We start from the raw sequence: 13,032 nt of genomic DNA on the forward strand, positions 1-13,032 counted from the left end.
AGATGGGGCAGTAAAAGAGCAATCCTTTAATTAGAAACCTGAGTTAAAAAACATAAAAACTGATCTGGTGCCTGAAAGAGAGTAAGCTAAGTTCCAGGCAAGCCTCAAGGGGAAAGTCATTCCTAGTCCTAAGCCATTTATGGTCTTAGCATTTTGAACAAATCATCACTTTGAACTGTGTCCAGATACACATGGGCTGCTGGTGTGGTTCTTTCAGCACAGGAGTAATATGATCCTAGTATTCTACCCCAGCAGTAGCCTCTCAGTTGCATATTGAACCTGCTGAAATTTTCAGACAGTTTTCAAAGCAAACCCTTTAAGCACATTACAGTAACCTGGATATGATCACTGAGGTCGTGCTTTTTGAGACTGTAAAAGTCATACCACCAAAGCTGATAAAGGAGACCTGAGCATCCAACAGCAGTACCCCAAAGCTATGAACCTGCTCTTTCAAGAGGAGGGCAGCCTCCTTAATACCAGGCTGACTCCTCAATCCTCAAGCAAATTTGTCATTGACCAACTGTGCCTCAGTCTCGTCTAGACTGATATTAGGAACAGATTTACAAAATTTTAGGCACAGTGTTCACAGTGGACTACAGCTTGCCTTACCACATGTTGCAAAATATAATTTTAGAACAAAAAGAACTAGAATGTTTAAATTATTTTTAATTGTCAAGAGATCTACACGAGAGTAATTAACTGACTGCAATATTACGTCCAATTACATTTAACTCCCATTAATATGTGTGAAAATGGGATCTGAATTACATTTTCTATGGAAAGGACATGACTATCTGAATTAATGAAAGGTCCTTTCAAGCAATGAAAGGTCCTTCCAAAGATGCTGTCAACAAGGTCAAATAGATAATTTTGAACTCAAAGTTGGAGTATGCATTTTCCCATTTCACTACTTCCAGGCTAATTATGAGCCATGGCCAAACTTCTCTGAAGGTTCAGCACCTCTTGTAATTATTTCAACCCCAGCATAACCCTTTATACTGTTGCCTGGGATTCCCTTCCTTGTTTCCTGCAACTTGTTTGGAAAAACTAGAAACAATGAAAGTGTGGCTGTAGTCCTGTGAAACATTATGGGTGCTATATAATTTTTTCAAGATTTCTGGATCAGGATTTCTGGATTACCAACATCCAGGTGGCACCTGGAGATTCCCCAAAATTACAGCTCACCTCCAGACTACATAAATCAGTTCTCCTGGGAAACATGACTTCCTTGAAGGTTGAACTTTATGACATTATATTCTGCTGGGATCCCTTCCCTCCCTGAAACCCTGCCCTGAAATCTTAGGAACCACACCTAAATCTCCAGGAATTTCCCAGCATTAGAAGCTCAATGAGGTCCACAGATTGTAATGGTTTAAATGAGGTTAAAATGAACATATTTAGTCCAGTTTGAATCAAGATTAATGTTGCTTGCTGCACAAACTCCAGCAGGTTTTTGTTTGTAATGTCTGCACTTGCATATACGCCACTATTAACTTTGGGAAACAGTTACCTAAAAATTAGTGGAGGGGTTTAAAACTAAGATTTTTTCTGTAAATCTAGAGTTTCCCCCTGATTTGTAGAACCCTCAATAGTAGCTGTAGCTGGCCTTATTTTATAGATCTGCCTATCTGCAGAGGAGTCAGCTCTTGGCTATTAAATATATTGATTGCAATTTCTTCTGTGCTAAGCTTCTAAGTTAGCCTTGTGTACAAGAAAGCTGTCATATTTAGCAGAGTTTTACCTTTCAACCCACATATGTATACAGGGTGACTGATGTATTCTTGGAAAGAGAAATTGAATGCAAATCCAGGAATGGATTGCTCAAAATGGGTTATAGTATATGAAAGAATTTCAAGGCATACATTAGAAATGTCATCATTTGCCTGTCTTTGGCACTGCGTACATTCAAAGGGCACCCCATCTTTGTGAACGGGAATAACTGGTAAAATCTGGAGTGTTAAGAATGGCATTATCCTTTCAAAGATATTACTGTTGAAATTTCAAGTTCTTATTGCTGAGGTTTCTTCTACTGCTTCTGCTCAAGTACACTGTGAAGCTTTATTAAAAAACTGCTACTGCTGTCCAGTCAGAGATGTTCTGTTGTGACATTTCTATCTTCTTCCCCCCTCCACTTAACAGTCATTCAGTCATTAAACACACTTTATCATGAAAGGTTGTAGGCACAGAGAAAAATACTGGAAGATGTGCCTTTATTTTGCTTGCTTCCTTCATTAACATCTCAGCGAGTTATTATCTGGTTTTTCTTCTACCACCTTGAAAGCAAATTTAATATTTCTGGCTAGAAAAAATAATGTATCACTATTTAATAAAAGTAAAAAGATTACATTACATTTTGTTACCTTATCCAAGTTAAATTTGGATCTTATTGTTTTGCTTTAGCTATGCTGTTGACCTTTTAGGCTTTTTTGCAGAATGTGATAAAACCATCGGTAGATCAGTTTTTCCTTAATTCACTCTGAAAAGCAGATTGACTCTTTCTTCTATATATGTTCATTCTGTGTTTCCTTCTCAGAAAGCCCCAAGTAAGGAAAGCTATTAAGAATGCTTAGCTTTAAGCACATTCTTAAATCTTACTCTCATAAACCTAGACTCAAAGGTTTTGAGGTAAATTTAAGCACTGCCTCATTTTTGAAAAACTTAATTTATCTGGGACCAAATTTCTTAAACCAGGCTGAAGTATTATTGCTAGCTAGGATAAGAAGCCACCTGAATCCTTTTAAAGGGTTCAACCCTTTGACTACCAAGAGAATCAGTTGTGCAGTTTGAATGATTTTTACCAAGGCTTGAGCATGCCACCTCTGAAATATGCATGTGCATACAGAAGTACACTTGGTTGGTGCTACCAAAGAATGCTAGATTTTGTGACCATTCAGTTTCAACTGGAAAATCCAGGCTTCTGATATGAGTTTTCCCTGCTGGGGACACAACTATGTCTCCCCTCTGTCCCCCAATAACCATTACAATGAAATTCTATAGAAATATTATCATTATAATGGGGTTAAATTGTGCATTTTTAAAAAAGCATTACTTTTAATGGTAAATAAGACACATCTCTGATACTATAAGGTAACTATGGGGAATATTAGCCCATCACTATTTCATGCCAGTCATAGATATTTACCTCATCTTGTTGAGAATTTAGTAGCTGCAGCTTCATGTGCTTCATGTAGGCCATTGTGATTGGCATATTGTAATCAATCATGCTGGTCACCAATGTTGGGGGCTTTCCATTATCTGTAAGAATAAACAATTATAATATGGGTAGTTATTGTATTTTTCATAGACAAATTAATTCAAAAGGTTGCATATAAGAGTTTCCACTTCCTCGAAAGCTAATGCTTGTCAGTCTTCACAGAATTTCCATACAGTCAACTGCAAAAGTCTTATTGAAAAATGATTTGGTGAAATTTTGTAGGTTCTCCACCTGAAGGATGAATAGCCCTAGTGTAGTTGGAATTCTAATGGCAATTCCACTGTGATAATATATGGCTGCTATCATAAGAAATTCTGTGGTTAATCAGGTAAGTGCGTAGACTCAAAACATAAATCTAGCATAGGGTTGAATTTGTTGAAGTAATATTTTCAAAGTAATCCTAATTACATTTTAGATTGCTCCTTCTTGTTACATTCATAGGGTCGGAGTCTACATGTTGCAAGTAAAAGCTGTGGCTCATTCCCACCTTCCATTTTCTCCAACAGCCCATTGTGACCCCTAAAACTGATACTGGGAGTCAGGTGACTCTCATGAACAAAATGCTGATTTGAGTTGCAGTGAGGAGGGGGAACTGGGCAAAATCACCTTTCCTTCATTTTGTCAGATGAGGTCTTGTTATGCCATAAGGCATAACTCTACTCAAAGACTGCATTATCAGAACTGTTATCAATTCCATGCACAGGGCTAGCTAGACAAGGTCATATCAGAGGACTTAACACATGGATGAGAAAGTGTTACCAGGAGGAAGGGTTTAGATTTGTTACAGATTGAGGAACTTTCTGGGCCATACTGAAGCTGTATAGAAGAGACAGGCATACCTTGAAACAAAAGAGAACCAGTTGGCTGGCATTTAGTATCAAAAGGGTGGCAGAGCAGCTTTTAAACTCATCTTGAAGGGAAGATAACAAGAGCTGTGGAGCCCTTTGGTTCAGGACAAGATGACAGTATAAACACTTTGGGTGATATTGGTAGGCACACAGGCCGTTTCCACATGGCACAGTTATACCAGGTTTGAACCAGGGTCTTACATACCATGTCTAATTTATCCCTGCTTCTTCTTTCGCACAGCTCCCTGCTTCTTCCCAGGAGCAGAGTTAGGACTGGGATGAAATGGTCCAGTTTAATCCGCAAAAGCCTGGGACTTCTGTATTTACTTCAGAAGCATATCTGAGCATGCCCGGTGTCCCACATTATGATTGGCTGTTGTTTTTGAGTGGCAGCTTGAATGAACATCAGGCTGGGTGATGAGGCGGCTGATTGGGAAAAATAAACCAGTCCTACTCCCAATTGGTTTTTGCATGGTAGCAGGAACAAGCAGGGTCACACTGGGATTTTTTAAAAGAACCTACAAACTGGTTATCCTGGGCTAAGGTAAATATCATGGGGCAACACTGGGGCAGGCCCACATTAGCATCGGGAAATGTACAGCATTCTTGGCTGCACAGGAATATTTTTCTTGGGAGTGAGAGTAGGATGGTGAAGGAAGGCCATGTGTAGTGACAAAGGGGCCAAGGAATGTGAGGATTATTAGAGAGGTAAATGCATTATAGTTGTCTATATGTCAGTGCTAGAAGCCTCTAAGTCAAGATGTGATCGCTGGAATACTTGGTGGTAAATGACAATTTAGATATAGTCAGTGTCTCTGAAACATGATCAGTGGGAAAAATAATTGAGATACAGTCATTCATGGGAATAAGCTCCATATACAAGACAGGGAAAGAAGGGTTGGGGGATGGTATTACAAAGAGGGCGTAGAATCAAATACATTAGAAAACATTAGGAGAATGAATTCCCTAAGCAGAAGTGACATGGTAGAACTACTGGGCCCTAAGGGAAGTTACTAGAAAGCGGGGATAGAACATCATCCACCTGATCAAGCCCTAGAGACTGATCATGAGATGGACAAGGAAATAAGGGAAGTGACTAAAGCAGATAATGTTATGGCCTGGAAGACTTCAACTACCCTTGCACTGACTAGGTTAAAATGTGCTTAAGTCATGCTTTTAAAATTAGTCTGTGCATTGAAACAGAGTCAGTCAGAGGGGGGTACTAACCTTGGAATTGGTTCTGAGTGTGACTTAAGACCTGGTGATACAGATGTTGTTACACCAACTAGGAACAATGACCACAATGCTGTTATGTTCAGGGATGACAATGCTATTAAGTTCAGAGATCAGGTCAACAGAAAGCTACCTCTAAAGTCCAAAAAAAAATTTGATTTCAAAAGAGGGAATTTTGAAAAATGAAGAAATTGTTAAAAGGAAGTTAAAAGTTGAACACAAGAGAGTCGAATCCCTCGATGATGCTTGGAATTAGAAAAGGAACTGAAATGCCCCTGTATAGATTTATGGCTGGCCTCATTTGAAATACTGTGTGCAGTTATGGTCACCATATCTCAAAAAGGACATTGCAGAACTGAAAAAAGTACAGAGGAAGATCACCAGGATGATTAAGCAGGTAGAGCAAATATCCTACGAGAAATGACTGAAGAGTCTGGAATTTTTAGAGAAGACTAAAGAAGGACATGAAAGAGCTTTATAAAATTTAGTATAGTGTGGATAGGGTGGACAAAGAGACCTTTTGCTCCCTCTCCCAAAACACTAGAACTTGATGGCATCCAATGAAGCTGATGGGTAGAAGATTAAGTGATTAAAAAGTGGAATGTACTGCCAGAGGATGTAGTGATGGCCAAAGGGAAACTTTAAAAGGGAATTATACAGATCCATGGAGAATAGGTCTATCAGTGGCTACTAGCCATAGTGACTAAAAGGAACTACCACATTCAGAGGCAGTCAACTTCTGAATACCATGGTCAAAGGAAAAATCAGGGGAAGGCCTCAGCCTCTGTGCCCTGTTGCTGGACTTCCAGGTGGCCTTTGGTGGCCTTTGGGTATGAGGTGGCCTTTGGGTATGAGACAGGATTCTGGACAAGATGGACCACTGGACTAATCCAACAGGGCTCCTCTTGAGTTCTTATTTTCTTATGTATCCCTTGCATCAACTTGGGGGAGTCACAGCTTTTTTTCTGAGGGAAGTAACAATCCATTTCCATGCATACCCATATACTTACATTTCATAAGACCCAACCAGTGATGGGATTCAGCAGGTTCGCACCACTTCGGCAGAACCGGTTGTTAAAATGGTGCTTGTAAACAACCAGTTGTTAAATTATTTGAATCCCACCACCAGAACCAGTTGTTAAATTACTTGAATCCCACTTGAATCCCACTGGACCCAACCCATAGGAAAAAAAATACCAGTAGTAAAAAATGCATCTTTTGAAAGCATGTACAATTTTTGATAATCTGAAAGCAGGCTATCCATTAAGTTTATCCTCCTTTTAACTGTACATATAAAAAAGGGAGGAGAAAAACGGAATGTTTCCCTTAGGTAAAATCTTCTTTTCCAGAGAAACATGTAATTACATATCCTTTCAGATAATGCAGGAAACCTCTACATTCTGAATTAAATGAGATTATAAGACTTGTTGAACCATTCTAGTCTTAAACCAAGAAAATATAAATGGGCTTTATGAATAAAATTGCTTTACATGCTACTGTTTGACACTGAAGATACCTTTATGATCTGCTCCATCTGGGTTTAAATGCATTCTTTTCTGGCACTCTGAGCAGCTCATTAGAAAACGTGTCACCGCTTCTCTTGGTAGAAAGGCATAGGTCTCAGAAATCTGAAACGAATATTCAAATATAGCAATCATTATATAAACTGGTTGAACATGATTTAACAGAACTCATCATTATATTTGTGAATAAGGGATATTATATCATAATTCCTGAAAGTACCATGAAAGCATGCCCTACTTGATACACAGAATTTCAATAAACAGCAATTTAATTTATCTGCTTATCAAATAAGGATACTTAACAACACACCAATAATTCAAAAAGACGTAGCTTTTGTTTATACACACACACACACGCATGCATGCATGCATATCAGCAATGTCATGGGCATTTGTGGGTTTTCCAAAATCTGGTTTTCTTCATATAAAAGGAAGACTATGTAAAATTCTTTCCTGTACCCGACATATTTTACTGTGAAAGTTTCAAGATGGAGATTGTCAGTATTCACCAGGAAATTCTGACAATCTTATATATCATTCTTGAAGATGCTATGGTTTAAAAAACCGTTCAGCCAGGCTTCTATCCCTCATGCCTGGAACACACCTGAGCAGATAAACCCTTCCCTTCACTAAGCAATAGCCATCACAAAGATGCTGATGTCAAAAGTAGGGGAAATGGCCTCCAAGCACGCATCTATCCTGCCAGTTCCAAACTAGCAAGGAACAATTACAAAAGCTACAGTGTATGCTGACATATTTCTGCCAGCTATTTACACCTTCACACCTATAAAGCTGACTGAACTTAGTTAGAGCCCAAATATATTAGTTAGTCTCTGGAACCAGCGGCGCATGCCTAATGGCGCGCGCAGTTGTTTTACTTAATAAGAACATATTTTAAAGGATAGTAGAAGGTATAGAAACCTTAAGAGGGAGGCACTAATTAAAATCAGTATTTGAATATCTAAACAAAATTAGATATGAAGGCAGGAAGCCAGCAGGGGAATGGGGGCTTTCCAGTGTTTTGCACTGAGTGTCACATGTATGACTATCTGCCACTAGGACAGAAGTCATGGGTGTGCCGTCACTGCAATGAGCTCCTGGCACTCAAGGAACGTGTGCGTTCTCTTGAAGCCAAGGTGGCAGACCTGGAGAAGCTGAGAGAGGCAGAGAGGGCAACAAACGAGGCTTTTAAGGACCTAACAGCCGGGTCCCACTCCCAAGGTGACATCTCTTCAAATGTCATGGAGAATGAGAGTCTGGGTGACGGAGGGTGCCAGTCTGAGGTGGTGGAAGATGCTCCCTTAGATGGGACCCCTTCCTTAGCTGGTGGTCAGATATCCTCTTGTACTGAGGATACCCCTCGAGGAGATGGAGGACTCCTTGTAGTGGGTGATTCGATCATTAGGAATATAGAGAGTTGGGTTTGTGAGAGGCGTGATGACCGCATGGTGACTTGCCTGCCTGGTGCAAAGGTTGCGGATGGCACGCTTCGTCTAGATAGGCTGTTAGACAGTGCTGGGGTGGAGTCAGCAGTTGTGGTCCACATTGGTACCAATGACATTGGGAAATGTAGCCGGGAGGTTCTGGAAGCTAAATTTAGGCTGCTAGGAAACAGGTTAAAATCCAGGACCCCCAAGGTGGCATTCTCCGAAATGCTACCTGTTCCATGCTCAGGGCGAGCTAGGCAAGCGGAAATACAGGGTCTCAATGCGTGGATGAGAAGGTGGTGTAAGGCAGAGGGTTTCAGATTTGTCAGGAACTGGGGAACCTTTTGGAATAAGGCAGGCCTGTACAAAAGGGATGGGCTTCATCTTAACCAAAGAGGAACCAGGCTGCTGGCACTCAACATTAAAAAGGTGGCAGAACAGCTTTTAAACTGATCCTTGGGGGAAAGCCGACAGGAGCTGAGGTGACTTCGGTTTGGAATACAGAGTCCATGGGGATGCAGACAGAGAGGGAGGTTTTTCTAAATCAACCACATACAAGCGAGGATCATAGCAATGTGATAAGTGATAGTGTCTACAAAAGGCTAGAGGGCAAAACACATAAATCCCAGGGACAGAGACAGAGTATACAAGTGTCTCTATGCTAATAGTAGAAGCATTCGACCTAAAATGTGGGAGCTGGAGTACAGAGTTTTGAAGGAGGACATTGATATAGTGGGCATCACAGAGACATGGTGGAATGAGGAGAACCAGTGGGATGCTGTTATCCCAGGTTACAGGCTCTACAGGAAGGATAGGACAGGGCATATTGGGGGTGGGGTGGCCCTCTACATCAAAGAGAGCATAGTGTCACATAAAATAGACAATGCAGGGGGAGCTGATTCCTCTACAGAAGCACTGTGGATATCAATACCAGGGGTGAAGCATAGTTTAACATTAGGAATATATTATCATCCCCCTGACCAAAGCGCACAAGAGGATTCTGAGATGGAAAAAGAAATTAGAGAGGTCAACAAAAGCAAAAATGTAGTGGTAATGGGCTATTTTAACTATCCCCATATAAACTGGAAAAATGCATGTTCAGGTCATAGTAAGGAGAGAACATTCCTGGATATGCTAAATGACTGTGGCTTAGAGCAGATGGTTGTAGAACCAACCAGGGAAGATGTGATCCTAGATCTAATTCTATGTGAGACCCAGGACCTGGTGCGGGAAGTCAGTGTTATTGAGCCAATAGGGAACAGCGACCACAACGCTGTCAGATTCAGTATCTCTGCATGCGAACAAGTGACAACTACTAATGTAGTTACATTTGCCTTCAGAAAGGGAAATTTCTCAAAGATGAGGGGGATAGTGCACAGGAAGCTGAAAGGGAAAATCAAGAGAGTCAAATATGTCCAAGGTGCTTGGAGGTTATTTAAAAACACAGTCTTAAAAGCTCAGCTGGAATGTGTTTCGCAGGTTAGAAAAGGCAGCGCCCAGTCCAAAATAAAGCCACCATGGTTAAAAAGGGAGGTTGAGGAAATTATGAGGGAAAAAAGATGTCTTTTAGAAAATGGAAGTCCAACTTAACTGATGAAGAATACCAGAGAGAACACAAGTGGTGGCAAAAGAGAAGCAAGTTAGCTGTAAGGGAGGCAAAAAAGGATTATGAGGAATGCATGGCTGTGAACATCAAGACCAGCAACAAACAGTTCTTCAAGCACATCAAAAGCAGGAAGCCAGCTAGGGAAGCGGTAGGCCCGTTAGATGATGCAGGAACAAAAGGTGTGCTAAAAGATGACAGGGAGATTGCAGAGAAGCTGAATGAATTCTTTGCATCTGTCTTCACCCAAGAGGAGGTGAGGAAAATTCCTGCACCTGAACCAAGCTTCTTAGGAGGTGAATCCGAGGAACTAGCGAAGATAGTGGTAGACAAGGAAGAAGTTCTGGCAGCCATTGATAAACTAAATGCTACCAAATCCCCTGGCCCAGATTGCATTCATCCAAGAGTTCTTAAAGAGCTCAAGCATGAAATTGCTGACGTTCTCACATTAATATGCAACTTATCCCTGAAATCAGGCTCCATCCCTGAAGACTGGAAGATGGCCAATGTCACACCAATCTTTAAGAAAGGGTCTAGGGGGGACCCAGGAAATTACAGGCCAGTCAGTTTGACATCTGTTCCTGGTAAATTAGTAGAATCTATCATTAAAGATAAAATTATTAAACATGTAGAAAAGCAAGACCTGCTGAGGAAGACTCAGCATGGCTTTTGCAGAGGCAAGTCCTGTCTTACAAACTTACTAGAGTTCTTTGAGGGTGTAAACAGGCATGTGGATAAGGGGAAACCAGTGGACATTGTCTTCTTGGATTTCCAAAAGGCTTTTGACAAAGTTCATCACCAGAGACTGTTGAGAAAACTCAGCAATGAAGGAATAAGAGGGGAAGTCCTCCTATGGATTAAAAACTGGCTGAGGAACAGGAAACAAAGGTGGGTATAAATGGGAAGTTCTCACAATGGAGAGATGTCGGGAGTGGTGTCCCCCAAGGATCCATATTGGGACCAGTGCTCTTTAACTTATTCATAAATGACCTGGCAGTAGGGGTGGGTAGCGTGGTGGCCAAGTTTGCAGATGATACCAAATTATGTAGGGTGGTGAGAACCACAAAGAATTGCGAAGAGCTCCAAGTGGACCTTGATAAATTAGGTGATTGGGCTGAGAAATGGCAAATGCAGTTCAATTTAGCAAAACGCAAAGTGATGCACATAGGGGCAAAAAATCCAAACTTCACATACACGCTACAAGTGTCAGTGCTATCAGTCACAGACCAGGAAAGGGATTTGGGTGTCTTAGTTGATAGTTCCATGGGAATGTCAACTCAATGTGTGGCAGCTGTGAAAAAGGCAAACTCTATGCTGGGGATAATTAGGAAAGGAGTTGATAATAAAACTGCAAGGATTGTCATGCCCTTATATAAAGCAGTGGTGCGACCGCACTTGGAGTACTGTGTTCAGTTCTGGTCGCCACATCTCAAAAAGGATATTGAGGAGATAGAAAAAGTGCAGAGAAGGGCAACGAGGATGATTGAAGGATTGGAGCACTTTCCTTATGAGGAGAGGCTGCAGCGTTTGGGACTCTTTAGTTTGGAGAGGAGACGTCTGAGGGGTGATATGATTGAAGTCTATAAAATTATGCATGGGGTAGAAAATGTTGACAGAGAGAAATTTTTCTCTCTTTCTCACAATACTAGAACCAGGGGGCATTCATTGAAAATGCTGGGGAGAAGAATTAGGACTAATAAAAGGAAACACTTCTTCACACAATGTGTGATTGGTGTTTGGAATATGCTGCCACAGGAGGTGGTGATGGCCACTAACCTGGATAGCTTTAAAAAGGGCTTGGACACACTTATGGAGGAGAAGTCGATCTATGGCTACCAATCTTGATCCTCCTTGATCTCTGATTGCAAATGCCTTAGCAGACCAGGTGCTCAGGAGCAGCAGCAGCAGAAGGCCATTGCTTTCACATCTGCACGTGAGCTCCCCAAGGCACCTGGTGGGCCACTGCGAGTAGCAGAGTGCTGGACTAGATGGACTCTGGTCTGATCCAGCAGGCTAGTTCTTATGTTCTTATGTTCTTATTATTTGACTGAGTTTCAACATATTCAGAGTTTGGCTGTATTGAAATTAATGGAGAACTCCTATGGATTTGGGGTGGGAAGATAGTTTATTTTAACCAAGCATTTATTTGGGATCCTCAAATAGGATAGACATCCTTCATGGGAAATAATAGATCCATGACTACAACCAGTGTATATCTCTTCCAATTGACTGGAACCTGCTTTTACATTTTAACTACATTAAATTTATCCACACACACAAAAAAAAGAATTTCTGAATTCAAAAAAAGAGTTTCAGACAAACACAGAGGGGTTCTTTTCTGAACAACGCTACCCTTGGCTAACTACCCTCTCTGTAACATTGAATATTACTTAGCTCATTAAAGAAGCATTCTGTAGAACTACAGAGCCTTTTCAGTATTTTCATGTTTTATTTCAGTCAGCCTAACAATTCTGGAATAATTTTTTGTGGTTTTTTAAATGATCCAGAGTAATATTTCTCCACTCTCTGCACACAACCAACACAACAGATACAAATATACAAGTGAACACAAGATGTGTTCAATGCATTTGCTAATTACAGCTCAATTCACAGGCTCAGGTTGCCGGGACAGCAGGTCTACTGGGCTGCACTGCCACCCCCAGAGGTCTTCAAGGCAGCGAGGGGAGTCAGCAAAAAGAAAAAAAACCTAGCCACCTGGAAGTCCTCCATTGGACTTAACAGAGTTATGCCACCTTTTAGGGAGGCATAAGCCCAAAGCCCTGGTTGCAGCATTCCTGGCTCTAAAACTCAGGTGGAAGCTGACTACAGTTGGCTCCACCCCTAGGAATGCTCCAGCCCACCCTCCCTGCACTGGTGTCCAATTGGATGCCAGCATAGCTCCACAGCCTCTTCTGGAGTTCAACATCTCTGAGCTATGAGGTACCTGGCCACTGGCATCCTTGCCCTCTTACACCAGAGGATGGGACAAATGCAGCAGCATCACTCCCCACCCCCCACGTATCTGGATTGGGCTGCCCTTTACCAGATAAAAGTGTGGTGACAGGGAAATGGAATTGGAGGCAAAGCCTCTATTTACATACATTCCTCTCCAGTACTCTGGAATGCTGAGGAAGTCAGTGCTTGAAAAGACATGTGCTTCTCCTTAGTAAAAACAGAGTACTTC

The 13,032-nt window shown here is 41.3% G+C and overlaps 1 protein-coding gene across 4 annotated transcripts in view; it reads right to left on the minus strand.

The window, feature by feature from the left end:
- The window catches only part of NOL4 (nucleolar protein 4), a 171,178-nt gene that overhangs the window by 95,529 nt on the left and 62,617 nt on the right, over nucleotides 1-13,032 (minus strand). For all 4 annotated transcript variants that reach the window (XR_007245470.1, XM_048507906.1, XM_048507905.1 and 1 more), the window contains exons 3-4: nucleotides 6,812-6,923; nucleotides 3,143-3,255 (exon numbers count right to left, since the gene is read on the minus strand). Coding sequence is in view for 3 of the 4 variants with exons in the window: in XM_048507906.1 (XP_048363863.1) it covers nucleotides 3,143-3,255; nucleotides 6,812-6,923 (225 nt within the window). In the remaining variant the exon portion in view is untranslated. The remainder of the gene's footprint in view (nucleotides 1-3,142; nucleotides 3,256-6,811; nucleotides 6,924-13,032) is intronic.

This window comes from Sphaerodactylus townsendi, linkage group LG09 (assembly GCF_021028975.2).
Source record: "Sphaerodactylus townsendi isolate TG3544 linkage group LG09, MPM_Stown_v2.3, whole genome shotgun sequence".
Taxonomy (NCBI): Eukaryota; Metazoa; Chordata; class Lepidosauria; order Squamata; family Sphaerodactylidae; genus Sphaerodactylus; species Sphaerodactylus townsendi.